General features: G+C 38.5%; 5 protein-coding genes across 8 annotated transcripts; 2 read left to right on the top strand and 3 right to left on the bottom strand.

Moving 5' to 3' along the window:
- Positions 1–211: 211 nt before the first annotated feature.
- Positions 212–4311, bottom strand: LOC121746602 (alpha/beta hydrolase domain-containing protein 17B-like). 3 transcript variants are annotated; one of them, XM_042140495.1, is made up of 5 exons: positions 3675–4311; positions 2834–2870; positions 2245–2481; positions 1598–1645; positions 212–810 (listed from the first exon to the last, which is right to left on the bottom strand). In XM_042140495.1, exons 1-5 carry the CDS (start codon positions 3992–3994, stop codon positions 364–366), a joined length of 1089 nt encoding a protein of 362 aa, XP_041996429.1. In that variant the 5' UTR covers positions 3995–4311; the 3' UTR covers positions 212–363. The 3 variants fall into 3 exon arrangements, with proteins under 3 accessions (XP_041996429.1, XP_041996431.1, XP_041996430.1); XM_042140497.1 differs by lacking the exon at positions 3675–4311 and adding an exon at positions 2968–3234 and having other exon boundaries at positions 2839–2870; XM_042140496.1 differs by lacking the exon at positions 3675–4311 and adding an exon at positions 2964–3230.
- A 7462-nt stretch (positions 4312–11773) lies between these two features.
- On the top strand, positions 11774–13787 carry LOC121747550. Of its 2 annotated transcripts, none has more exons than XM_042141602.1 (5): positions 11774–12221; positions 12337–12984; positions 13069–13129; positions 13227–13289; positions 13369–13510. In XM_042141602.1, the coding sequence occupies exons 1-4, from the start codon at positions 11889–11891 to the stop codon at positions 13271–13273; spliced, it is 1089 nt and encodes a 362-aa protein (XP_041997536.1). In that variant the 5' UTR covers positions 11774–11888; the 3' UTR covers positions 13274–13289; positions 13369–13510. The 2 variants fall into 2 exon arrangements, with proteins under 2 accessions (XP_041997536.1, XP_041997535.1); XM_042141601.1 differs by having other exon boundaries at positions 11776–12221; positions 13069–13148; positions 13369–13787.
- A 156-nt stretch (positions 13788–13943) lies between these two features.
- On the bottom strand, positions 13944–16618 carry LOC121747549. Its single transcript, XM_042141600.1, has 6 exons — positions 16350–16618; positions 15243–16046; positions 14725–14895; positions 14501–14646; positions 14260–14370; positions 13944–14175 (listed from the first exon to the last, which is right to left on the bottom strand). Exons 1-6 carry the CDS (start codon positions 16485–16487, stop codon positions 14094–14096), a joined length of 1452 nt encoding a protein of 483 aa, XP_041997534.1. The 5' UTR covers positions 16488–16618; the 3' UTR covers positions 13944–14093.
- A 2428-nt stretch (positions 16619–19046) lies between these two features.
- Positions 19047–21546, top strand: LOC121748484 (putative glycerol-3-phosphate transporter 5). Its single transcript, XM_042142872.1, has 2 exons — positions 19047–20177; positions 20832–21546. Exons 1-2 carry the CDS (start codon positions 19217–19219, stop codon positions 21374–21376), a joined length of 1506 nt encoding a protein of 501 aa, XP_041998806.1. The 5' UTR covers positions 19047–19216; the 3' UTR covers positions 21377–21546.
- LOC121748485 (probable protein phosphatase 2C 27) lies at positions 21528–24001 on the bottom strand. The gene is made up of 4 exons (XM_042142873.1): positions 23612–24001; positions 23110–23307; positions 22436–22647; positions 21528–22332 (listed from the first exon to the last, which is right to left on the bottom strand). The coding sequence occupies exons 1-4, from the start codon at positions 23927–23929 to the stop codon at positions 21774–21776; spliced, it is 1287 nt and encodes a 428-aa protein (XP_041998807.1). The 5' UTR covers positions 23930–24001; the 3' UTR covers positions 21528–21773.
- Positions 24002–26787: the final 2786 nt, after the last annotated feature.

Below are 26787 nucleotides of genomic sequence, written 5' to 3' on the forward strand. Positions count from 1 at the left end.
AACTAATTACTACTATATAATAAAATATACTACCTCCATCCACGAAAAATAGACACAGGTTTGTGAAGATGCTCGATTAATAAGCTTGCAAACATGTTTGTGAGCAAACGAATCCAAACATGTAAGCCCAACGAACCGAAGGCTCGAGCTCAAAATTGGGCTCATTTACTATCGAGTTGAGACCTGAACGAGCATTTTTTACAAGCGTTAATTAGTAGAAGCAAAATGATGTACTAATTGGCTTGAAATTCCTACACATACCAATTATCAGACTAGTGCACCATTAGTACTACATGTTAACAGAAAAGCAATCTGTACAAAGTCTAGCTTAGTCCAAATGTTTTTGTATACCCACCAATAATATTACCAACAAGAGCACTTGGCAGCACACAAACACGAGCATATTGTACACCGGCACGAACATTTCTTGCACCAACACGACAAACCTGTGCAGCTAGGAATCAAGAACGACGGGCATCTCCACTCCGCACATTTCGGCCTCTTTATGCAACTGAGGTTCGGCCATCTCGGTCTTCTAACTTTAACTATACAGCATTTATCAGCACAGCACATTGAGGTACACTTCCACCTCTTCTGTATAGTCAGAGTCGGCCTGATTTTCCTCAATCGAACTTCAGTAGTCATGTTCTCCATTTCTTGAACAAATCTACAAAGATGGCGAATATAATCCGGGTACAGCTCCAAGTTGCAGTGGCCGCCTCCTTTGATCCACAATGGCTCGTACGGTTCCCTTGCCATTTTCCATAAACCATTGCCGTGCAACCAATTTACAACATCGTCATCTGTTCCCTGTATATTATCATAAGGACATGGAAAATATTCAATAAACGAACATCATTTGTCGGTTAACAAAAGCATTATAAAACACAGGTTAAAAAACAGCTAGAAGAATCATTAGTGTGGCTAGCTTTTATAGTTATGTGTGAGAGTACATGATATAATCATGATAATAATTGGGATGACTGTCATTTAAATCCTAGATTTTGACCCAATTAGTAATTTCAACCAGATTTTTAAAATGTAGCAAACAAGTATATACATACCATTTTCTTGCAATTAAATATTTTCCAAATTCGACAACCCAATAATTCAAATTCCCATTATTCAAGCCCTTCATTTGAGAAATCAAAGGCAATGCATTGACGACCTCACTACGAGAAACATTTTGACATATGGGTCGATGTTCAATATTTCCATATGCTAATGAACTATGCCTCTGGAGCTACTAACGTAGAAAATGTAAAAGGACGGAAACCATCCAATTTCCTTCCCATTGGTGCAATACTGCTATTAAAGTACGTACGAATGTAGTTACTTATGCAACACAAGAGTACGGATTATCGTGAGATTTTGACTTACAGCAGTTTCCTAATTTTGGAATTGGTCTAGGAATCACCTTCATTAGTTTAAGCCTTTCTAGTAATATATAGTTTGAAATTGTCTACGAGCCCCCGTTATAAATTTACATAAAACCAAAGAGCACAGATAAAAAAAGATATCAACAACCACTCAGCATCGGTTAAGTTGTGATGTAAAAAACAAAATATTTAGTGCCGTAGAGATTCTAGAAACTTACATGTATAACAAGCACAGGAGACTTCACCTTTCGAATTTTCTTTACATTCTGCAAGATTTAATGGAGTTAATAACTGACAGCAAATAAAAGGTAGAAAGGTCAATTAGATTCTGATCATATGGAATATTGTAAAAAAGTACAAGCGTGAGAATCACATCACGAAAGGGTTTTCTCAGAAGAATGCTTCAAAACAGATTACTAAACATATTTTTCAACGCACAGACAACCTAATGCAACCCAAGGATCATATCACAACCACCATGAATTTTGATTTCACTTGCTAATCACAACTGATACATTTACAAAAAAAGATCATCCCAATGCGTACAAACAAGGAATAGCTGAGCCGCAGCAGTACCTTATTAGTTAGTTAAATGGGTATCTAAACTCATAATGAACAGTAAGCTACAATCTCCACCTATCTAGCGATTTTAGAGCAAGAAATTTTTGAGTTGACGAAAATATTTTTAAGGATTTAAATACGGCGTCCCATATTTCAAAAAGTCCAACGATCAAAGAATCACACCATATCACTGGTAAAGGGGCACATCGGATCAGAAGGGGCTAGGTACAACCATGATTGTAAGCACTGCCACATGTTAACCATGTAAATATATGTTTATTTCGAGAAATGTAAAAGTACTAACCTTGTAAATATCACAGCAGAGGGTAAACTTCACATGGCAAAGCACACGAAGTCCAGATAGGATGGCACTGTGCAAAACTACGCCTCTTAGCCTTGGTAACTGAGCTGCTAAATGTAGTGTGGGGCCACTTCCAACTGATTGCCCATATAGAATTAGATCTTCCTGGCTAATCCCATACTCTGTTTGAAGACACTCATATACAGCCTCTATGTCCGCATATGTGTCATATTCACTAGGCTGGGAGTTATAAAAAGCCAAAGTTTTTACATCTAATTAGAAGAACAATACTGAATTTATGAGTTGAACAAATCAGGACTGGAACCCAAACAGACTCATTCGTAACCATTATTAAGACGCTTCACAAACAAACACAAGGTCCATACCAGGCTGATTTCTATTTATTGAACTTCGTCATTACAACCATCAGCATAACAACGACTTATGAGACTGAAAACTAAATTTTCCAAAACCGAATTAAACATAATTAATATTAGCAAGGTTAATGTAAGCCAATTTTCTTTCTGCACCTTCCAAAACTATGCGGTTATGAACATCAGTTAACAACGGGACTAAGTTCATTGAATTTTACCTTACCGGTTGAAGCTCCATAACCAGAATAGTCATACCTGCACATTTGGATAGAATTAACTCAGTAACGCAATAAAATAATCAAAGAAAGAGTAAATCATTAAATTGCAAGAGTCCATTTATTGCATTACACACAATAGAAAATGAAAATATTCACAAAACATGGGGAAAGAGGCAGATTGAAGAGCAGAATGAACAAGCTAATTCCCTTGTAATCATTGAGCAAAGAAATAGCTCCAGAGGCATACAAATTGCACATCTAGGTGGCATTTAGTTTGAGTGATAGGATATATTGACAAAACATAGGATTCTTTATTTGAAGGATAAGATAGTCAAACAAGTTAAGAATTAATTAATTCATCAGAGTAATTTGCATTCACAAGAAATTTGTAAGACAACAAAAATAGTGTTTTTACTAAAAACACCCTGCTGGAAAAGAAGCAAAGGTGAGACAGATCAATCCCTTGTACTCAAGCTTTGTAATCATCCAGTCTCACAAAAGCTGAAAGATAGTAGAAGAAATGAAAGCAACATAAAGACAGCAAAATTAAGAGCAACGTGAAAGTCACTGAGAAGTGAACAAGATGTCACAATCTCAAGGTACCATTAAGATCACCTTTTAGTGAAAGCCCAATCACTTTCACATCAAAATAAGCAACAGTGCCAACATTAAAGAAGGAAAATGCAACACCAACAATTCAAACTCAATTAGGTCGCTATTTTGTCAACTAAAAATCAAGATTTCAGATCTAAGCCCAATAAATAAGCAGAAAATTTAAAAGGAAAAATACAGTAAAAATAGAAAACAATAGATAGGGCAAACTGAATTAATTTCGAATTACCCAATGAGATTAACCCTGAGATTGGCTTTTAGCTGAAGAAAGAGGTCATAGAGCTGGCCCAGATCAGCTGCATTTCCATGGGAATACAACACGGTGAGGCGGGCGGAGGGGTTCCTCAGGTAAAAAGCTACAATCTTGTTGCCCCTCTTGGTGTGAACAGACAGGACATCGAGGCAAGAGTCGTCAATGGCGATTGGGAGTGAGGAAGCGGCGGAGACAGCCACGAGCTTGCCGTCGTCCCTCTTCTTCACCTGGTAAGTCGGCGGCGTCGGCGGAAAGAAGGCGAATTTGGCCGCGAGTTGTGACACCAAACAACCCATTTACTTGATTAGTGAAGAGTGTTGTTTGTGCTCATGAATGCATGTGTGTGTGTGTTTCAATTTTTGGCTGAATCTGTGATTGTATGCTACTGCAATGAAGCTGGTTTTGAGGGGAAGGAGAGAGAGAGGTTGGAGCATTGCAGGGAGTGAAGTGAAGGGAAATAGCCGGGGAAGTGTGAATAAAGAAATGGGAAATAATTAATAGGGTGTCAGCAATCACAGTGTCTGATGCTACTAAAAACTATTTCTAGTGGAAGACGACATTTTTCTGGTCAGATACAGAGAAAGAAGGACTTCTCTCCCTCTTCTCTTCTCTTCTCATCTCTTCTCATCTCTTCTCATCTCATCATCCATTAATCTATAACACTACATTAATCTATGCAGTACAAGATAAAACAAAGATTACAATGCTAAACATAACTGAATCTGTTAAACCACTTCCTTCTTTAATCATTTGATCAACACGTCTCTCAAAGTACACAAATGGTCCTACACCTTAGCTGTTTTCTTTGGTACAGTCATGAGCTCAGCTCGTGTGGAGCTGTCACTTTGCTTTCTCTAGTGCACCGCACACACCTGCATTCTCACATTGCTCATCCAACAACTTCACATTGCAAGCAACAACTCGATCATCTTTGCAATCTTCTCTAACACGCCCCCTCAATATGAGGGAGGCTAGAGAAACTATTCCCAATCGTTCTCTCAGCTTCACGAAGGGTTAATGACTCAAAGGCTTATTAAATATATCTGCTATCTGATCAGTAGTGGGCACATGTCTCAATTCCAGTTCCTTGTTCAACACTTTGTCACGAACAAAGTGCATATCCAACTCAATATGCTTAGTTCTCGCATGAAGTACAGGATTTGATGCCAGGGCAATAGCACTCATGTTGTCAACCCAAATGACTGGAGTATGCTTTCTCTTAATTTTCAACTCAGCAAGCATTGAAGTTAGCCATGCCACCTCTGATACTGCTTGAGCTAAGCTCCTGTATTCGGCCTCAGTACTTGATCTTGCCACCACAATTTGTTTCTTGACACACCAAGATATCAAATTTCTCCCATGATAAGCACACACTCCAATTGTTGACCTCCTATCATCAACATCAGCCGCCCAATCTGAATCAGAAAAAGCTAAGATATCTCCAGTTGATCTGTGAATCTGAATCCCATAATCTAGTGTCCCTGATAGGTATCTCAAAATCCTTTTTACTGCTCTCCAATGTGTATCCAATGGATCTGCCATATATTGGCTCACCTTATTAACAACAAAATTAATGTTTGGCCGGGGTAATAGCGGCATATTGCAATGCTCCAACAATGCTCCTGTAAAATTTTGGATCAGATATAGGCTCACCAACATTCTTGCTCAATTCACAGCCAGACACCATGGGAGTTGGACACCCTTTAGCTCCTGTCATATCGGCTTTCTATAGAAGATCCTTGATGTAGTTGGACTGACAGAGATGAAGTCCATTATCAGTAGTTTTAACCACCTCAACACCCAAGAATAAGTTCACCTCCCCAAGATCTTTTAAAGAAAAAGAAGAGTTTAACTGAGAGATGACCTACTGAATTGAAGTAGGAGAATTGCCAGTAATTAGTGTATCATCAACATATATCAATAGATATATTTCCTCTTCACCTCTTTGTTTGAAAAACATGGAGGCATCTGCCCTTAACTAAGAGAAACCAAGGGTGATCAAGACAGAATGCACTGTGAAAAACCATACTCTAGAAGCCTGCTTTAGGCCATAAATAACCTTGTTGAGTTTACAGACTAGATGAGGCCACCTTGTTCAAATCCCAGAGGTTGCTTCATATATATATATATATATATATATATATATATATATATATATATATATATATATATATATATCCACTTTTAAATCACCATTCAAAAATGCATTGTTCACATCAAGATGAGTTATTTTCCATCCAAGAGAGACTGCTAGACTAAGAATGATTCTGATTGTAGTAGGTTTCACAACCGGACTAAAAGTTTCATTGAAATCAAACCCAGGCTGTTGAGAAAATCCTTGAGCAACCAATTTGGCCTTATTTCTAGCAATGGCCCCAGATAAATGAAATTTGATCTTGAAGATCCATGTACAACCTATAAGATTCTTGTCTGGTGGGAGTGTTGTTAAAATCCAAGTTTTATTTTAAAAAGAGCAATAAATTCACTCAGCATAGCAGCTTTTCAGACAGGAATGAGTGAGGCCTCAAGAGCATATTTAGGCAGAAGAAAAGGAGAGATGATAATGGTGAAAATTTTGGGTTTGAATATACCAGATTTTGATCTGGTTGTCATGGAGTGAGTGGGGGCTACTGGAGGGGTTGGAGCAGTATCGGAATGGGACTGATCAGGGGAGGGTACATCTTGACTATGCACTTCAGTGTTTGGCTGAAAAAGCTCAGAAGCTGATTCTGAGGCATGCTAGGAAGGACTGGATGGTGATGAGAAATGTGATGAACTTGGAGCAGGGGAAGACATTTGATGAGTGATAGGAATAGCTGGAATGGGAATAGATGGTGTGTGATGACATGGGAAAGAAATACCAATAGGTTTGGACAGAACAACAGAAGTATGTTGAAATGGAAAAACTGATTCATCAAAGACAATGTCTCTGGTGATAATCAGTTTTTCATCCGGAAGAAGAGCCTTATACCCTTTATGAGAAGAGCTATACCCCAGAAAAGTACCCTTACCAGATCTGAATTGCAATTTATGTTTGTTATAGGGTCTAGTAAAAGGAAAACACAAACACCCAGAGACTCTTAAGGCTGAATAGTTAGGTTTCTTAAGAAATAGTTTTTCATATGGAGAGGTGTTTTCGATGACTTTTGATGGCATAAGATTAATCAAATGAGCAGCAGTAATGAAAGCATAATCCCAAAAACTATAAGGCAGAAAAGATTGAGCCAAAAGAGCTAAACCAGTTTCGACTATGTGCCTATGCTTTCTTTCAGCTAGGCCATTTTGTTGCGGTGTATAAGGGCAGGATACTCTATGTGCCTGAAACTCACCTCCCCAATCAGATTGCTGAATTTTAATTTTCGAACTTAAGAGATTTTCAGCCATTGCTTTGAACGGTTTAAAGACAGCAGTTACACCACTCTTGTTTTTTAGGAGAAAAATCCAAGTAAATCTAGAGAATTGATCAACAAAGGATACATAATATGAATATCCATTTCTAGACTTGATACATTTCTAGACTTGATAGGAGATGGACCCCAAAGGTCACTGTGAACAAGTTCAAGAGGGGAATGATACTCTGAAAGTGAATGGGAATATGACAGTCTATGGGCTTTTGAGACACAACAAGGATAACAAAGTGAAGAATCTTTCATTGCATCATAAGTGATATTACAACTGTTTAGAACAAGTTTAACTACATCAAGAGTAGGATGTCCTAATCTACTATGCCACAAGGACAAATTCTGACTAGGAACATGAGAAGAACTACTGCAGGATTTAGAGTAGGCAAAGCTCAGAGAATGAACAGCTGGATTTTCTTGACTGGAAGGAGATATGGAGCTAGTGCTTTGCTTGATTGGGGAATGATCTACTAGAAAACGGTAAAGACCTCTCTCAAGGGTTCCTTTGAGCACAATTTCCCTGGTGCTCAGATCCTTAACAAAACAGAAGCTTGAGTGAAATTAAAAAAAAAAAGAATTGTCTTGAGCAAACTTAGACACACTGAGCAGGTTTTTAGTGATGTTAGGAACATGTAGGAGATTTTTAAGATGGAGTTTTCTGGAAAAGCTAGCTGAATGCGATTTAAAAGCATATTCTCCAATATTTGCAATATTAACAGCATCTCCATTGCCAAGCAAAAGATTCTTACCTCCAGTGTATTCTGAGCTTATGTTGAGGTTGCTGAGATCATTTGATACATGGTGAGTGGCCCCTGAATCCGGATACACCCTTGAAGAGGAACTTGAACCATAGTTGAATTCTGATGGAGCTCCAACAGAGAAAGAGCCTGATGGAGATCTTGGGACTGACTGGACCAGATGTGCTGAAGGATTGAAGAATCCATGTTGTTGATGTTGTGGTGCATTGCCTCTGAATTGGACTTGAGGTGGTGTGTAGTTTTGTTCAAACCTATGCCTACATTTTGTTGCAGAGTGTCTAGGTTTCTCACACAGTTGGCACACTATTTTGTTACCTCCTCTTCCAAAACCTCTACCACCACGGCCACCTCTTTGATTTCTTCCTCCAAAACCTCTTCCACTTTCAGATTCAAATTTGTTGTTACTGAAAGTCTGCTGATCCCTTTTCTGTCCAGACTGCTGCTGAACAAGATTCAGTGTTGGTTGAGACCCTTCTAAGCTTATGGAGTGAGCTCTAGTAGTCTCCATTTTGGACTCAAAACTGAATAGGAAGGCACTGACATCTCCAATGTTCCATGGATCTGACCTTGAAGTGACTGCACACACTACTGGATCATAATCTTAGCCAAGACCTCCCAAGATATGCAGCACTTGCTCTCCTTCTGAGACTCTGCATCCAACAGATCCAAATAAATCAAAATAGGTTCTCATCTTACCTAAATATTCAGTCATGGTCAAGCCATCTTTCTTCAAGGTCTGCATTTGTTGTCGGTATTGCATCACTTTGGCAGTTGAGCGGCTTGCAAAGTTGGTTTCAAGTGCTCTCCAGATATCTCTTGCAGATCTAAGCCCCACCACCAAGGTTAAGGCATTTTCAGACAGAGAAGACAGGAGCCATCTAGCAACTCTTCTATCTTGTCTCTGCCATGCCACAAAAGCTGGATTCACCACCATTGATTCACCATCTGAATCCAGGATCTGTCACTCAGAGGGTCAGTTTCTCCTGTGAGAAAACCCTCAAGCCCGTAGCCATAAACTGCAACATCTACTTGTTGTTGCCACATGAGAATTTCCATCATTCAACTTAAATGAAATGGGAGGTAATTGAGAAAAAATTGGTGGCAGTGTTGCCAAGGGAATGGATTCATTGGCTTCTGCCATTTTTGGAAAGAAACAAAGAACTAGGTTGAATAGGTAGGAGAGACAGGATCAAAAGGATCCTGCTCTGATACCATGAAAATGTTTAACACAATTCATCAAGAAAGTGGACTATAACATTTGCCAAAAATAGTTTGTATTGAATATTGTTGTTTCATTCATTGCCCCTGAGTGCTCATTGAGCACATACATATATGTAACATCTGAACAATCTAGAACACTACATTAATCTATGTAGTACAAGATAAAACCAAGATTACAATACTAAACATAACTGACTCTGTTAAACCACTTCCTTCTTTAATCCTTTGATCAATACGTCTCTGCAAGTACACAAATGGTCCTGCACCTTAGCTGTTTTCTTTGGTACAGTCACGAGGTCAGCTCGTGTGGAGTTGTCACTTGCTTTCTCTCTTGCACCGCACACACCTGCATTCTCACATTGCTCATCCAACAACTTCACATTGCAAGCAACAGCTCGATCATCTTTGCGATCTTCTCTAACAATAATTACAAATATTATTTCAAGTCCGTGAGTTTCAATTTTGAGCAAAAATCATTTTACAGTGTGTTCTTTTTTGTTCATAAATTCCTAAAGAAAACAAAAATCACAAATGTAACCAAACAATGTTGATGCTGATCTATAAACAGTGTAGGCTGGTTTTGCATTGGATATGATATATAGGTGGATGCGGACTTCCTATTTCAATATATAGTTATTAAATATTTTACTTTATAAATACAAAAAATTATTTTCAAGATGATCACATATTTTATAGAGTGAACTTAAAAAAAGTAATCTGATTTCTGTGTTTTGCACAAAAATGGTATCTGATCTTTTTTTACACTATCATTTTTGGTACTTTGTGATAAAAAAAAAATTTAGAGTGTCCACAATAGAGTGGAACAGCCACCATTCCGCCAAGCACGGCCACAAAAACTTGTCTAGCCCAATAAACATTTTACTTTATAAATACAAAAAATAGTTTTATTCAACATGATCATATTTCTTAACAACGAGATATTTTATAGAGTGAACTTCAAAAACGGTATATTACGTACTATGTGTTTTGCACAAAAAATAGTATTTGTATTGTTTTTGGTACCTCATGACAAAAAAAGCTCTAAGTACCAAACAAGTGATTTTTGGGTCATAGAGGGTGTCCGCGATTTAAAGTCTTATTTATCTATTCTCATTCTAAGTAAATGGACCATATTCATATCATTCACTTAAATCATGACACTCACATTCTATTATAAAACCTATATATAAAAGTGGAGTACGTGTTCCACTAACTCATTTCTCCAATTTTCTTCACAAAGTCAACAAGTTCTTAAAACTCATGCAGAGTCCAAATGGGACTATAAATGGCGGGTAAAAGAAGTATCAATCATGTGATTTATTTTCTTTCTTTTTTATTTCTTCTTTCTATTTCTTCTTTCGTTTTTAGTGTGATATACTGAGAGATGTTTTCGGAGCTAAAGATTATAAGAAGACGAAATATTTTCATTTATACTTAATTTTTTCTTAATTGTAATCCTGTATTTCAAATTCTGTTTCTGGCCATCTCCCCTTCAACTTCATTTGCAATCATAAAAAAGAAAGGAAATAAGTTTCAAAGGCAATAAAATTGGATTTTACCTACAGGCTACACATGCCTAATAGGTTAAAAGGATTGAGCAAAATGTATTGCAACCCAACATCATCAATCTAAAAAACAAAAATGTGGAGCTCTTTCTTAAAACACCACAAAAAAATTGCATCTATGACATTGATTTCTCTTACTTTCATAAATCATTAAGATTTCACTGAATTTCTCACAAAATATATGCAGAAAAAGGTATATAGACTAATCTACATATTTCCGTTCCATTCTGGATCGAAGAGCCCCAATACCCACAACCCAAAATTGTCCCTATTTCTTCTTATATTCTAAGATAATTTCCATCATAATTCTTCCAAAAAAGTCCAAACAACATAGATGTTACCCCTTCCTTCTTTTGTAAAAAAATGTAAAAATGATGCAGACGAATACTGCAATCGTTTGGTGACAGACACAAGTTGTGAAATTGGTAAAGTACGAGAAAGATAGAAGGTAGAATTATTAGAGTATTGTTTGTGAAGAATGAATTCTTTCACAAAAGAAAAATACTTATTAAAAAAATGGAAGATGACTATTTTTGTGAGGTAGATAAAAATAAATAAATAAATAAAAAGACTAGAAGTAACAGTAATATTTTTTATGGAATAAAATGAGATATTTTAGGAAAGCGTCCCAAAGGTGTGATAATACTCCTTCAGTTCTTCTATACTTCATTCGTTGAATACAGTACACACTGATTATAATGTTTAGAGGAAATGCAACGGCTATTTCAATGCTGCTTTTAAACAACAATCCAACTCAAACACTAAAATGGAGCTAAAAAATTAATATTTTCAAAATTAATTTGCTTATGAATTAAATATTTAAAAAAAATGAATTACAACTCATAAAATTTGTCGTGAAAAAAAAATTGGTTAAATTGTAATTCATCCCCTAATTTTAAAAACTAGCTAGAAAATTCACTAATTTAGATTTGTTTACGACAATCACACGATGAAAAAAATCGGTTAGTGTAGCCCAAATTGATGGCTCACTAATTGATATATTTGACGGCCCAAAACTCAGTAAGTATAGCCCAAATTGACGGCCCACCAGTCGCTGTTTCAAATCAAGGCAACGTTTAAATCCCAACGGCTAGTTCAACATTACCGTTTTAACCATAATTCAAAAAGCTTGTTACACCAAAGCCTCATTTCCATCATCAAACTGTGCACTAGTAAGAAATCAACTATAAATTTCTTCACAATAAAAGAAAACACAGGTGAATCAGAGCGAAAAATCGAAGAAAAATGGCGTACGCGTACAAGCCCACATACTACACATCGCTGCACGACTCGATGTCCTCCATCTGCAAGAGCATCCTCCCGTTTTCGTTGAAGAAGAAGCGGATGCCTGCGATTGCTGCAGCCGAGCAGCAGCGGGCCAAGGAGCAGTCGGATCAGCTCAAGTGGCAGCAGGAGTCCTTCCACCAGATGCATAATTTGATGGGACTCTGTAAAGAGGGAATTATTCAGGAAGATGAGGTCTCTGCTTTCAGAGCTCATCTTCTCGAAACCCTTATCACCTCCCCCGTCGATTATGAGCCGCCCGTGATTCTAAGGGATAAGCTCATCTTCTTGCAGGTTTTATTCCTAATTTTTCGAGATTTCAGTATTGTTAGGATTGCCACATAATTGAATCCATTTGCAGCTTTGATCTTTTACAAATTGTGCTTTAACAGATCGCTTTCCTTTTTAGGAGTTACTCTATGCTAATTGCATATCTGAGGATGAGTATCATGCATCAAAGAGGCCTTTGTTGCAGAGGCTAGCGGTTCAAGGGGCCGAGATTAAGGAAACGGATGTGACGGTTCGTGGGGTGCAGAAACAGATTTCGAACGAAGAGTGGTCTGTGATAGATTTGAAGGAAGAGAAATGCTTGGTGAAATCAGCATCAAAGAAAGCAAAAGGGGCTTCTTCAGTTTTGGGTTTCGTATCGCCCAATCAATACGGGAAGAAGGATACAAGTGAGTCGGATCGGAAGAATATGAGGGCCAAGGATCAGAATGAGCTTTTGAGGTCTACTGAAAATCCCTTTTGGAATGAATCCAGGTCCATTTTGTTGATGGAAAGTGTACCTGAATCTGAGAAGCAACTCTGTAGTAGTGAGAAAGGGAAGAGGAAGCCATTTATGGCAATCTTTCAAAGAGAGGAGAATGATGATAACAACAAAGAAAATGGTAAAATAGTGAAGAAAACATGGGGATTCAAGAAATGGAAGAAGGGCAATGTTGAGGATGAAAGGACACTCTTGTCCCTACCTGAAAAATCAGATGACACAAAGGAAGCACAAACCAAGAAGATGAAGAACAAGAATGGTTTACCAGCAGATGGTATTTTAGATGAGGTATGAAAGGACACTCTTGTCCCTAACTACTACTACTATTGTCATTGGCTATGTTTGAGCTTGCACATAACTCTCTGCTTGTAGGCATTTGGAGAGAACATGAAGAAGGAACTGTCGCGAATCCAAACAGAACTCAGCGCGAGAAGTACACACGTTCATCTTTCGTAAGCACTTCATTTTGGCATCACTACTACTATATGAATCTGTCATTCTGACCAGTTTTGCGTATTTTGATATGTCAGAGATGAAGTCTCTGATAGTCGTCGCGCAGTCGACAATTCTGAGCTGAAAAAGGGATTTCCGAAGTAAGTGAATGGCTGTTTCTCACTTCTTCAGCTATGTATTGATTGTGATTGTTGCACTCATCTTTTGTGGATGATGTAGATCAAGTTGTGACCGCAACAGAGAGAAACACAACTCGAAAAGATGGACCACGTTTGATGATGAAGATGAAAACTCGCATCCAAATTTGTTTGCTCCTCAAGATCAGTCCTCATACTTTACGAAGCAAGCCCCAAGGACGGCTTCGCGCACATCTTTTAACAATAGCAGCATCGATAAGGGCTTTAGATATAATCCCTTCTTCGACATGTAGCATGTTGAAGCTGATATCTGAATCGGCACAATCTTTCAACAACCAGAAGCCATGTTATGTTCTATACAAGTACCCTTGTGTCACTGTGTGTTTGTTTGTAAAGAAGAAAAGCATTGTATCATACAATCTCATAGCTAAATATTGATTTTGCAGAGATGTTTATACGTCCTATGTATGTTTTCCTGTAATTTAATGATTTTATTCGGTCTCTCGACTCTTTACAATTTTTACTTCCAAAGCCGTGGATTTCTTTCGTTCGTTGAGATTTTCCGGTTCACATGTCAAGCTCTCCAGCTGCGCTGAATGCAACGGAGAATAGATGGGATGGGGAAAATTCACAAGACATGTATGTTATTGCCTAGGAAAAATAACTGCAAGATGTATATTCCAGTATGCAAGCATCGAAATATTCCATTTGTATATACCATCAACTTTCTTTCACATTCAACAACAGGCATGAAATAATTCCAAGAAATCTTCACCTCAGAAAGACTTCCACCATTTACCTAACATACTAACGGGGAAGGGTGTCTAGATTCGAACAAGGTGCGTCAGTGAGGGCCTTACAAACATCTCCTCGGCAGAGTGGGCAGACGCTACAAGGAGGCGGCACAAAGTCTATTAAAATCAAGACATACTCAGACATACAAACGGGCAAGATAGTAGGCATGACAACTTACCCGTGAACCTCTTGGAGCCATTTATCCACACACGACATGTGATACTCGTGCTGGCATGGAAGTACACGTATCTTGTCTCCGTCCTCGTAGGCTCCCAGGCAAATATGACACCTGCATCACATCATGGTCACGGGATAATCTGATATTTCAATGTAGGAAGCATATGCGACTTTGTTAATTTTCCGTCATTTGTAATTTCTTGTCAGTTCATTTGGGGTAACAGTAGAAAGTAGAAACTTACTGTGAGATATCCTCTTCACATTCCAATATTTTTTCCTTTCCGTGAATCTTCATTGGCAACGAGGCAACAACTGATTCTGGAGCTGGTTGTGAGACCACAGACAAGGACATAGACATGGGCTGCTGCTGGTGCATTTGGTCAAGCACCTAAAAAATGCACATAATGAACCATAACAATACACACATGTATATATACAACTCGAACAGTCTGACACAGAAGATTACCTCAAACCATGTTTGGGAAAGAAAGACCATTCGAGAAATTGCTTGTGAGCCTGACTCCTCTGCTGATAAACCAAATCGGCATGAACATGAGCTACCAGCATGTATCCTTCTAGGGCAGACATCAGTCGGAGAATCAGTTGTATCGAGACTGCCATGGAGTCTTTCCCCTAACTGTACACAACAAGAAACTTTAACTAGCATTAGAGGTCCCAATGAACCGGACCCCAATCATTACCCTTATAGAAGATAGAATGCACTATAGGAGAATTTACTAATGAGATACAAATTTATGCATGTATATATTTAAATAAAGATTGACAGACATGTATAACCATTCAATGACTCAGTTGTGCAAGTGACAGACAAGTTACTTGGGTGTGGAAGAGAGAAAGAAGATATCCATTGCATCATATTCCTAATTCTTAAAGAGTGAAGCAGAATTGAGCATAACATGGAACTAAACCTCTCTGAATTCGATAAAGAAGTTTATAATTATAAAAGTGGAAGCAGAGTAGTACCTCGTTACTTCCATATATCTCACTTCCAAGAGACATGAAACTTCCATGAAGGCTGTTGCTAAAGAAATCTGTACTTAAATCACGGTGAGAGCCATCTGGAGATCTTGAGTATTCAGATCCACTTGTTGAAAAGACGGTATTTCTTGAAAATGAAAATGATGTATAATTCCTTATATCGTGACTATCTGGGGATACACTCGCTAAACTGTTTGAGGATGCACTCATTAGATCTCCCTGACGTAGAGTCCCATCTTCCCTGCTTTCTTCTCTCCCTAATAGTATAAATCCTGAAGTCAAAGGTATCAATCCCCGATCTTGCATTAAGTGGAAAGCCACAGGTGAATCATGATAAAAAGAAGTATCTTCAGAATAAGAATCAATAGCCTCAGCAATGCTGTTTCCTGCTGAAACTTCATCTAGAGAAATCGGAGAAGAATCACTGCTTCTGATGCTGGTAATGTCCTTGGAAGCATCAAACTTAGCTATCTCAGTGTCTGGAGATGGCTGAACTACCGAGGAAGAAGTGCTTGCAGTGCCATCATCACTAGAACTGGCAGTGGATGGACAAGAAATCATATCCCCACATATAGACAAGCAATTTCCTATGTCTCCATCACCTGGGACTGTTTTGAGTGATGTGATTTCATTTCCAGCTGTGCATCTTCCGCTCTTTGTGATGCCATCGTCAACTAGAGCAGTTTTCCTACCCATCGAAAGACGAGGACCTTTTCCTTTTCCATTCAACCTCTCTCCACCACCAATTTCTGCTGAATTCATCAATAATTCAGCTGGACAATCCTCCACCTACATCAGACATTGAATTAACCATAAAATCATCACAATTTTTCTCAGTATTTATGCATAGAAGAGGTCATCTGATCTGATTGTAACATCAATCTGGCAACACAGCCCGCGCTAATGCAATCAAATCAAATCTACATATTAAGCGATCATATAAACAGAAACAAATTTTCCGATTTCATAGGCGATCAAATGTCAATTCATACAAAAATTGAGTAAGAGAGGGCAACTTAACAATAGAAATCTCACTCGACAAACGAGGATTGATCGTTCAAGTAAATTGAAAGCGTAAATTGAAATGTATACCGCGAGGGAGGGGGGTGGGGAGGCGCCGCATAAGAGAAATGAGGAGATGGTGAGTCTGATCAAGGGGCGACGGGGTCGCGGCGGCTCCGGCCGATGAGAAGGGGGCGAGCCTCCCAGATGGCTGGCGCCTAACCCCATCCGCCACGCCACGTCACGTCACGTCTTCTCTTATTTGAATTATGGTGGATGGTTGTTATTGGGGCACCTTTACATTCTCCATATACACACAAAAAAATATATTTGTGTGTGTATATTTTGGAATGGAGATGTTGAACTGGAAAGTAGGGTTGTGCTAGCGATGAAACCTCCATCTTTTATATGCAAAATGAAAGGTACTAAGCTCTATCTATGTCGTTGTAAATATGATCAAAGATCCATAAAAAAATATGACAATTATAATTTGTATAAATGTTTTAATTTTGATAAAAAAATTACTATGAATTTGTAACATTGATTCTAATTAGTCGAAATTAAAATGCACGGGCTGTCGAAATAGTGCATTAACACGATACCTATGTACTCCTTTTAACCAAACTTGTTGCAATTCTTGCATGGAGTATTTTCGACGAAAATGCAAATATCATGTTACAGATCGAAACTACATAAACAAAATTAAAGATAAATGTACATATTGTACGTAAATATAGTATTTTTAATTTAAATTTAATTTGATTTATTTATAAATTTAGTTTAGTTATTTTTTATATTATTCTATAACACTAAAAAAATAAATAGTATGGAAATTTTATGTCAAATTCTAACGTTTGATTTGAAACAGTTACAATATTCAGTAAAAAAATAATTTTTTAAATATGCAAATACTAATTTAACTTAAAATTTAAGTTTTTTCCTAATTTGCTGCAAAATGATTAATAAGTAATTTATTTGAAATTAATTAATACTACTACTATTTATAAATTGATAATGAAAAATGTAGAAAAAATATGATTATGTACTGTTAGATAAACAAACGATCAAGAACGTCAAATGCGACTCAAGATTTGCGTGGTTCGATGGGTATGGTCTACATCCACCGACAAGAAACCAAAACTTTATTTGAAATCCAATTGGCTACACACGTAACAATATGAACTCAAAACAGAGATTCTTTTTGTGTGTTCTGCCTATTTATTTCTAGCTAAATTGAACAACCAGCTCCACAAAACCACACTCCAGCTCCAACGGTCTAAGCTAGAGATGCCCAATGACAATTTTGAAATTGGAATCGCCGGTTACAGTTCGGAACCGGAATCGTGAGATTTAAGGATGTGGATCGGTCGCGGTTAGGAAAAAAATGAAACCGGAATTACGTAGGAACCGCGATTTCGAACCGCAAATTTGTGAAACCGTCCAATTTAAATATGCAATTTATGTACAAATTGTCTTTATTCATTAAATTAATAGTAGTTCAATGCAATGTTGGTAACACATTTTAATTGTTGATTGTGCACTTTATTTCTTACTTCGATTTAGTGGATAAATAATGTATAGTACAAATTCAATTATATAAAAATAAATTCAAATTTTGTAACTTATTTTCTAAAATAAACATATGCAAATTATATAAAAATAAAAATTTAAATTCAATTAATAATTAAAAATGTGGCTAAACTCTCGAATATCCTGGACGAAAATCTAAGTCTTAGGTTTCTTTTCTTTCCTATCCTTATGAAATCTTAAATGCTCCATCTATTTTTTTAAAAAAGGTATTTTCATTATGATCCATTTTATAAAAATAGAAAATTTTCATTTTCAGAAATTTCTTTCCTGTGAGACTCATTTTTTATAAATGAGGGAACATCATTTTAGGTCCATGAACTTTGCCAAAGTATCATTTTAGGTCTGTAAACTTTGAAAATCTTATTTTAGGTCCGTGAATTTTGAGTTAATATCATTTTAGGTCCTTTTTACTATTTCCAAGTTTTTTTGGACGAAAATACCCTCAATACCTTAAAATATATATATTTTTAATAAATTTATCATATACTCATATTTTTTTATAAATATCTTTACAATATATTTTTATCAAATTTTCTAAATATAATTTGACCTTAAATATTATCACTTAATTTTGTGACATGCAAGTAAAATTGCTTCTTCAATTTTTTATATTAATTTTTTTAAAAATTGAATAAAGAACTTTTCTTTAATAATAAAAAAATTGAATAAAGATCTTTTTATAAATATATTTACAATATATTTTTGACAAATTTTCTAAATATAATTTGACCTTCAATATTATAATTTAATTTTGTGACATGCAAGAAAAGATCTTTATTCAATTTTTTATTATTAGAGAAAAGTTATTTATTCAATTTTAAAAAATTAATATAAAAAATTGAAGAAACAATTTTACTTGCATGTCACAAAATTAAGTGATAATATTTAAGGTCAAATTATATTTAGAAAATTTGACAAAAATATATTGTAAAGATATTTATAAAAAAATATGAGTATATGATAAATTTATTAAAAATATATATATTTTAAGGTATTGAGGGTATTTTCGTCCAAAAAACTTGGAAATAGTAAAAAGGACCTAAAATGAAACTAACTCAAAGTTCACGGACCTAAAATAAGATTTTCAAAGTTCACGAACCTAAAATGATACTTTGGCAAAGTTCATAGACTTAAAATGATGTTCCCTCTTTATAAATAAAGTTTTTCTTTTTAGAAAGGGAATATGTAATCAAAATATCTGAGAAATCTAGTTTTCAAGGGTCAAAATCTTAATCTCTACGACAGCAGAATCCGATTGAAATAATGAACTAATGAAGATCGAAGTCGATTAATTTTCAAGGAAGTTTGGAATGAAGACCAGATTCGATCAACCAAACTAGCCATTTTGATCTGAAAACAGTAGTAGTATGATGCAACTGAAGACCATAACCCCTCCTCCACCGCCACATCCGCCGCCCGGCCTCAGATTGTTCCCCGCCGCAGATAGATCTCGAAAATTCTACCAGCTTCTGGTCCTCCTCCTCACCTTCTCCTCCTACGCCGCTTTCCACGCTTCCCGCAAACCCCCCAGCATCGTCAAAGCCGTTTTCACAACCCCACTCAACCAAACCCTAGCAACTGAGAATGGAACCGGGTGGGCCCCCTTCGATGGCCCCGACGGCCCGCACCGTCTCGGCGAGCTCGATCTCTCCTTCCTATTGTCCTACGCCATCGGCATGTATTTCGCCGGTCATTTGGGCGACACCGTCGATTTGCGAATTCTATTGACTTTTGGGATGGTTGGGAGCGGCATTTTCGTCACGATTTTCGGATTAGGGTATTTTCTTGATTTGCATTCATTTAGGGCTTTTTTGTTAATTCAATTGCTGTGTGGCCTGTTCCAATCGATTGGATGGCCGTGCGTGGTGGCGGTGGTGGGGAATTGGTTCGGTAAATCGAAAAGGGGGCTGATCATGGGGGTATGGAATTCACACACCTCTGTGGGTAACATTATAGGGTCAGTGGTGGCTTCATCTGTGCTGGGGTTTGGGTGGGGCTGGTCGTTTCTTCTCCCCGGGTTCCTGATCATGGCTTTGGCGATTTTCATTTACTTGTTCCTTGTCGTACACCCTGAAATCGTAGGGTTTGAGGTGCCCGGGGAGAATGTAGAGTCTGATGTAGAGGGGGTGGCGTTGGTTGAGTCGAGGAAAGTTGAGAACGGGGATATGGATGTGGTGGAGAGTGAGGATGATGGGGGTTTGGTTGCTATTGGTTTCTTGGATGCGTGGAGGTTGCCAAATGTGGCGTCTTTTGCATTCTGCTTGTTCTTTTCTAAGCTGGTGGCTTATACGTTCCTGTATTGGTTGCCATTTTACATTAGGAACACTGGTAATTCATCTTTTTCGAGTGTGCATTGCTATTTTGTGGTGGATTTTTATTCAATTTCACTTGCTCTTTTGTCCCGTAAATTTGTTATTGAACATGCTGAAAAGTTGTGAATGCCGTTTTTCTTGCTTTGGCTGCCAACTTCAGTTTTATGAACTGCTTAGTTTTGGATATGTCTTAGAAGTTAGCTTCTAATTTCTTTTAGTTATGAGAAGTTAATGGATTGTTTATAGATCATTCTTTGAGATATCTAAATCTGTAGCTGATTTTCTTTTGCAATGCCTAAAAATGATTAGGATGAGATGGTGGATTTTAATCTCTTCTCTATGAACATTTTTAGGATAGTGATTTTTGGTGCATTATTGTTTGAGGACCGTTGATGCATAGTTACATACCGACTTCCATTAGTGCGAATGAATGAATTTTGAATTTTCAGCTACCTATGTCCATTATCTTTTATCATTTCTCATGAATTCTTATGATGTCAAAGGTTCTGTAAATTTCTATCTGTAAATTATTCTGTTTTTTAAAATAAAGTTGCCAATGTGTTTTTACGTTGATTTTTTTTTTAATTCTCATGTTCATCATTCTGCTTTCTTAATAAAATTGCCCACTGATTTTGCTTATCATGCCTTGTTTTATTCATTATAACTGCAGCTGTTGCTGGTGTGCATCTGTCTCATAAAACAGCTGGGATTCTCTCGACAATCTTTGATATTGGAGGTGTTTTTGGTGGAATTTCAGCAGGTTACGTATCAGATATGATTGAGGCTCGTGGTGCTACATCAGTTATATTTTTACTGCTATCCATTCCAGCCCTTATTTCTTACCGCCTTTATGGAAGCATATCAATGTTCACAAACATTGCACTGATGTTTGCATCTGGCTTACTCGTAAATGGACCCTACTCACTTATAACAACCGCAGTCGCTGCTGATCTTGGCACCCAGAGCATGATAAGAGGAAGCTCCCGTGCATTAGCTACCGTTACAGCAATCATAGATGGCACCGGTTCTGTAGGTGCTGCTCTCGGCCCTCTTCTGGCTGGATATATTTCTACCAGAGGATGGAATAGCGTTTTCTTCATGCTTATTGTTTCGATTTCTTGTGCTGCTTGTTTGTTGATTCGTGTTGTCAAGAATGAAATTAAGGGGAAGCTGAATGAGGGCAGATGGCTATGGCTTAGCATAGTTGATAGGTGAGGTGATCATGCCACATTTGTTTGTATTCTTTTTCCAATTGTATTGATAACTTAATGTGGCCTCATTCTTTGTGTGCATTTAAAGGTATAGTTAGGAAATGTATATTTTCAGAAGCATATACATTCCATAGATCTGATTTTGGAGAATTGAATACAGAAATGTTGCCTTAATATTTTCTTCTCCTTTAAGCCATTGAACAATAACATACAACAATAACCTTGTGATTACTCCCCGATTATGCAACCACTCGACAACGATGTGGAAGGAAGAATCGGGTGTCGATATAAATATGCATATATTTACAAATTGCTCACAGCATCAAATTATTATCATAATCTATACTTTGTTACCTGTGAGAAGAATGGATAAATTCTGGAAAAATTGTTTCAGCCCCAATTTAGCCTTGAAGCAGGAATTTGAGGCTCTGAAGCCCTTCTGCAGAAATGCACCTTCGAACTCTAGGCCTTTGAACCACAATCGGAGGTGGTGGTTCCGAGTGAAAACACACCATCACTACTGTCAAATTGTCAGTAGCCCCTCGCTTCTTGGCTTCATTCACAAGATCCTTACAGCACAGCTTCACGTTGTTGTGCTCTTGGAGCCGCCTCCTAGCAAAGTCTACCGCGTTCTGGCTCATGAAGACGTCCCATATTCCATCGCTTCCAATTACCAAGAATTCGTCTTCCTTGGTAAGTGTTGTTAGCCTTAGTTCTGGTTCTGCGCTCAGAGGCCCGCCGCTTTCAACCTCTTTCAGTCCTTTGATATGCCAGTTGCCTAAAGCTCGGGTCACTCCTAACTGCCCGTTTAGATAACCATCATCGATGTACCCGCCTACTGATTCAATCCTCCTCCTTTCGCTTGCGCAGCAAGGCCTGTGATCTTCTGACATCTCCACAGCAACTCCACATCGGGATAAAACAGCTCTACAATCTCCAGCATTTGCTACTAGCAATGACCTGTTCAAAACTATACCATATTTAGCAAATGAACAATCAGTTATAGAGATTTTAAACGCAGTCAGTTACGATTGCAAAGACCCACACTCAACTGCTCTTTTACCTGCCATGTATCATCGCAGTTAGTGCAGTCGTGCCAGATGACAGTGTGGACTCAACCGAGCAAGACTTGGCAAATGCAGCATCAGCCTCCATGAAAGATCTCGCAACCACTTTCTCGAGTTCCAATGGGAAATCAGCATCCTCAACAATAATTCTTGGCAAGTGGTCCCGTGCAAAATGAGCTGCACCCTTTCCACCATGTCCATCAAACACCTGCCAAAAGAGAGATAGGAACTTGTTTTGTTTTGTCACACTTATGATCTGATTTACGCCATATAAACGTGAACTTGAGTTCAGAGATCTGGCTAGAAATTGTTATCTCTAAGAATGATAAAGAAACGTAACTCCTCTCAAATAAGATTAATATACCGAATAAAAGTATGCGTTCGATTAAAAATACTACAGATCTTTAATAAACGACCATAAATTAAGGAAGCACAAAAGAAGATAGAGCCTTCAACCGGATAATAACTACTGTGGGATAAATTTGACAGTGTATAAATTGCTACGTGAAGGAAATCTACGAACCATGATAAAGCACAATTCAGCAACACGACTGGCCATATACCACGTAAATGAGTTAGAGAATCTACTTCTTGATCAGTTTTGAATGAGTATCACAAAGTATTTCACATGTCTAAAAAGCAATAAAAGTGGTGAATTTAAAGAATTTACCCCATAGAAGGACATAGCTTCCTCAGCAGGTGCAGCATAACCGAAATTCATAGCTAAGTCGGGAATACAAACATGCGTGTCCTCCATATCCGCCCTGCCTCCGATGTCCGACCACTCCCCGAACCGAAGGACAGGCAGAAAATTGTTCGACATATGTGTTTTGTCTGAGATAGCCGATTCTTCGGAAATACTCTCCAGCTGTGAAGGAAAAGATCTAATCTTCATTTTTCAACTCATAAAATGTTTATGAAAAACACTTCAGTCAAGTCAAGAATATGCAGTGACATAATAAATGAAATGTGAAGATGTAAATTGGAAACAAACAAAAGCAATAACAGTAATTATGTAGCAGAGCAGTTGATTGAACGCCTACTTATTTATTTTACCAATACCTAAAAAGAGAAGGGCAAATCATCTTCGATTTCAACTAAGATGAACACAGCACTAAATTAAAACCAAATTAAAGCCTCAAAAAGAGCAACAATTAACAAATTTTACCTACCGGAAAAGAGGTTGTGGCAGCGGATGGATTCTTGTGATCACGATTTTCCTTGGAATCAGCTCCAGAACGAGAATTCACGCTTTCATCATCATCATCATCATCATCATCATCATCATCATCATCATCATCATCATCATCATCATCATCATCATCATCATCATCATCATCATCATCATCATCATCATCATCATCATCATCATCATCATCATCATCATCATCATCATCATCATCATCATCATCATCATCATCATCATCAATTGGAAGAGCCATACTACCTTCCATTCCATCAATCAGTTTCTCTGCATCTTTAACACACATTTTGTATGATATATTTTTTACCAGTAGCAACGGAGAATTAGATTGGATTGGGCGAGGAAAGATTCGAAGAATATGTTTTATGAGCTGTGATGGGATACGGACTAAACAACTAAACAATAATTGCGAGCCCAATAGCAGTGACGGCCCATCAGCCCAAAACCCAAGAAAGAGTATCAGTTCGGCACAACCAAAGAGTTCGGTCATAGCCTATAGCTCGGTAAAAGTCGACCAATCGAGCTCAACTCTCAGATCGGCAAAAGCTGATATCAGTTCGGCACAACCAAAGAGTCCGGTCACAGCCTATAGCTCGGTAAAAGCCGACCAATCGAGCTCAACTCTCAGATCGGCAAAAGCTGATCGGCAAAGTTCAGCAGTTCGGTCTCAGTATTCGACCGAACAAGGAGATAGTGGACCCATGCAGGATCTCCACGACCTCCATTACACCCACGATCTATTTAGTGGTATTAAGCAGTTATCAACCCCACTACCAGGGCTGCAAACCACGATCTTAGTTCGAATGTATAAATAGAACTTAGATCAGATAGACCAGGGTTAAGCTCTCTAGATCCTGAATCTTATAGCAAATCATTATTGTAATCTGTAAGCGAGACCAAGCAATACAAATTTGCCCTCTCTTCTTCCCGTGGACGTAGATTTACCCCAGTAAATCGAACCACGTAATTTTCCGTGTTGTGATCGTTTATTACTTGCATTTATTCCCATCAAAAATTCGCCACATCATCACTGGCGCCGTCTGTGGGAAACAGAGAACCAAAACTGTGATAAAAGCGAGTTTTTGATCATTTTCTACCAAAAAAAAAAATGCGTACCAGATCACATAATACCCATACTTCCGTCCGTGATGAAGGTGAGGAAGCTAGTCCAGTCCATAGGTCTGGAAAACAGCCTCGGGAGAAATCTGCCTCCAGTTCTCACGGTGAAGGAACAAACCACTCAAAAAGTCATCGCACCGAGCCTCCCCAGCAGCTCGCTTTGAATGAGGCTGTCAAGTTGTTCTTGGCTGAGAAGCAGGATGAGTTCCTAACATTCCTGCAAAAGAGCCAGAAGCCGGAGAAGAAAACAGCGGATTCTCCCTCCCCCTCCAGACATGAAAGTCACTACCGCAGTAGTGTCGCACCTTCCAGGAGGAAGAATCCTCACCACCGACATGTTCCTTCTCCTCCTTGTTATCGAAATCACAGGAGAACTCCATCTCCACCATACCGGAGAGATGTCGGATTCGCTATGTATGGAGCGCTGAAGACTCCATTCTCGGATGATATCACCAGAACTCCTTTGCCACAGAATTACCGAACTCCGTCAATGACTTATGACGGGTTAGTGGATCCTCATGATTTCCTGGGACGCTATCAGTATAATATGGCGAACCAAGGTCTCAATGAGGTTCACATGTGTAAGCTGTTTCCCGAGCTGCTTATCGGGAACGCAAGAAGGTGGTTTGACAGCCTCCCTCAAGGGAGCATTAGATCTTACAGAGATCTAATGGATGCTTTTCACAGGAGATTCTTCCAGAAAGCGGAAGCCCGAATCACTTCGGCTCAGCTGCTTTCTATACGTCAAGGTCGCGATGAAAAAATTAGCGACTTCATGACGAGATTCCACAAGGAATGCCTACAAGTAGATGATCTCAATGATCTACTTGTCATTTCGGCATTCCAAAATGGAATTCTGCCCGGAGCTCTCTACAGAAAGCTCGTTGAGTGCAGTCCGCAAACAGCTCAAGAGATGTGGGACATTGCGGACCAGTTTTCTCGTGCCGATGAGGCAGACCGTCGAAAACGGTCTTTAGACAGCTCATCCAGAGGAGACAAAAAGAAGCCCGATCATAGCGATCAGGGGCTTCCTCGCCGAACTCCTTTTGAAAGAATTCAAAGGGCACCGGTACAAGGCAGATTGGGACCACGTCTCGATCTTGAGAAACCGCCCGCTCAGTTCGTACCATTGAACAAGTCGAGAGCGGAAATTTTCGAACTGCATTCTGATATGTTCGAAAAACCAAAGCGGATGACGAAATCAGCCACGCGCCGAAGTCAGGATACGTACTGCTCCTACCATCAAGACCACGGTCACGATACCGAGGAGTGCCGAAATTTGGCAGCAGGTATTGATGTTCTTGTGAAAGCAGGGACGTTAAAAAAATACCAAAGCAAGCTGCCGAAGAAGAATAAGAAACAGAGAGGTGCGAACTGCGCTCCTCAGGATCCTAAAAGGCAACAGGATCCCGAAGACGATGACGAGCCGCAATATGACGGAGTAATCCAGACTATTGACGCTCTCCCAGCCGGGAAGACTAAGTCGTCTCTAAAAGCAGAACGCAGAGGCGTCAATCGAGAGGAGCCTATGCATAAAAGGCTGAAGAAGGAGGAAGTAATCACGTTTTCAGATGCAGATCCCGTCCCGGCCATTTCTCCTCATCAAGACGCGATTGTCATTCAAGCCGGAGTGGCAAACAAACTGATCCACAGAGTGTTTGTGGATACAGGAGCGTCGGTTAGCATTCTTTTTAAAGAATGTTTTGATAAACTGGAAGTGGATCCAGCTCGGCTCAGTCCGGCCCCACTTCCTCTGAAAAGTTTCGCCCAGGAAGACACCCGCCCTGAAGGTACTATCAGCCTTCCGATTACGGTGGGAAGAGCGCCTACTAGCTCCAGTACGATGATCGAGTTTTTTGTGGTAAAAGCTCGGTCCCCGTATAACATCATCCTGGGAAGAGACTGGCTCAACACAGTTCGGGCCATTTGCTCTACTTATCACCTCACAATCAAGATCCCCACTAAAGGAGGGATTGCAGTCATCCGAGGTGATCAAAAGAGAGCAAAAGAATGTTTGCAGATTGC

This window comes from Salvia splendens, chromosome 9, assembly GCF_004379255.2.
Source record: "Salvia splendens isolate huo1 chromosome 9, SspV2, whole genome shotgun sequence".
Lineage (NCBI taxonomy): Eukaryota > Viridiplantae > Streptophyta > Magnoliopsida > Lamiales > Lamiaceae > Salvia > Salvia splendens.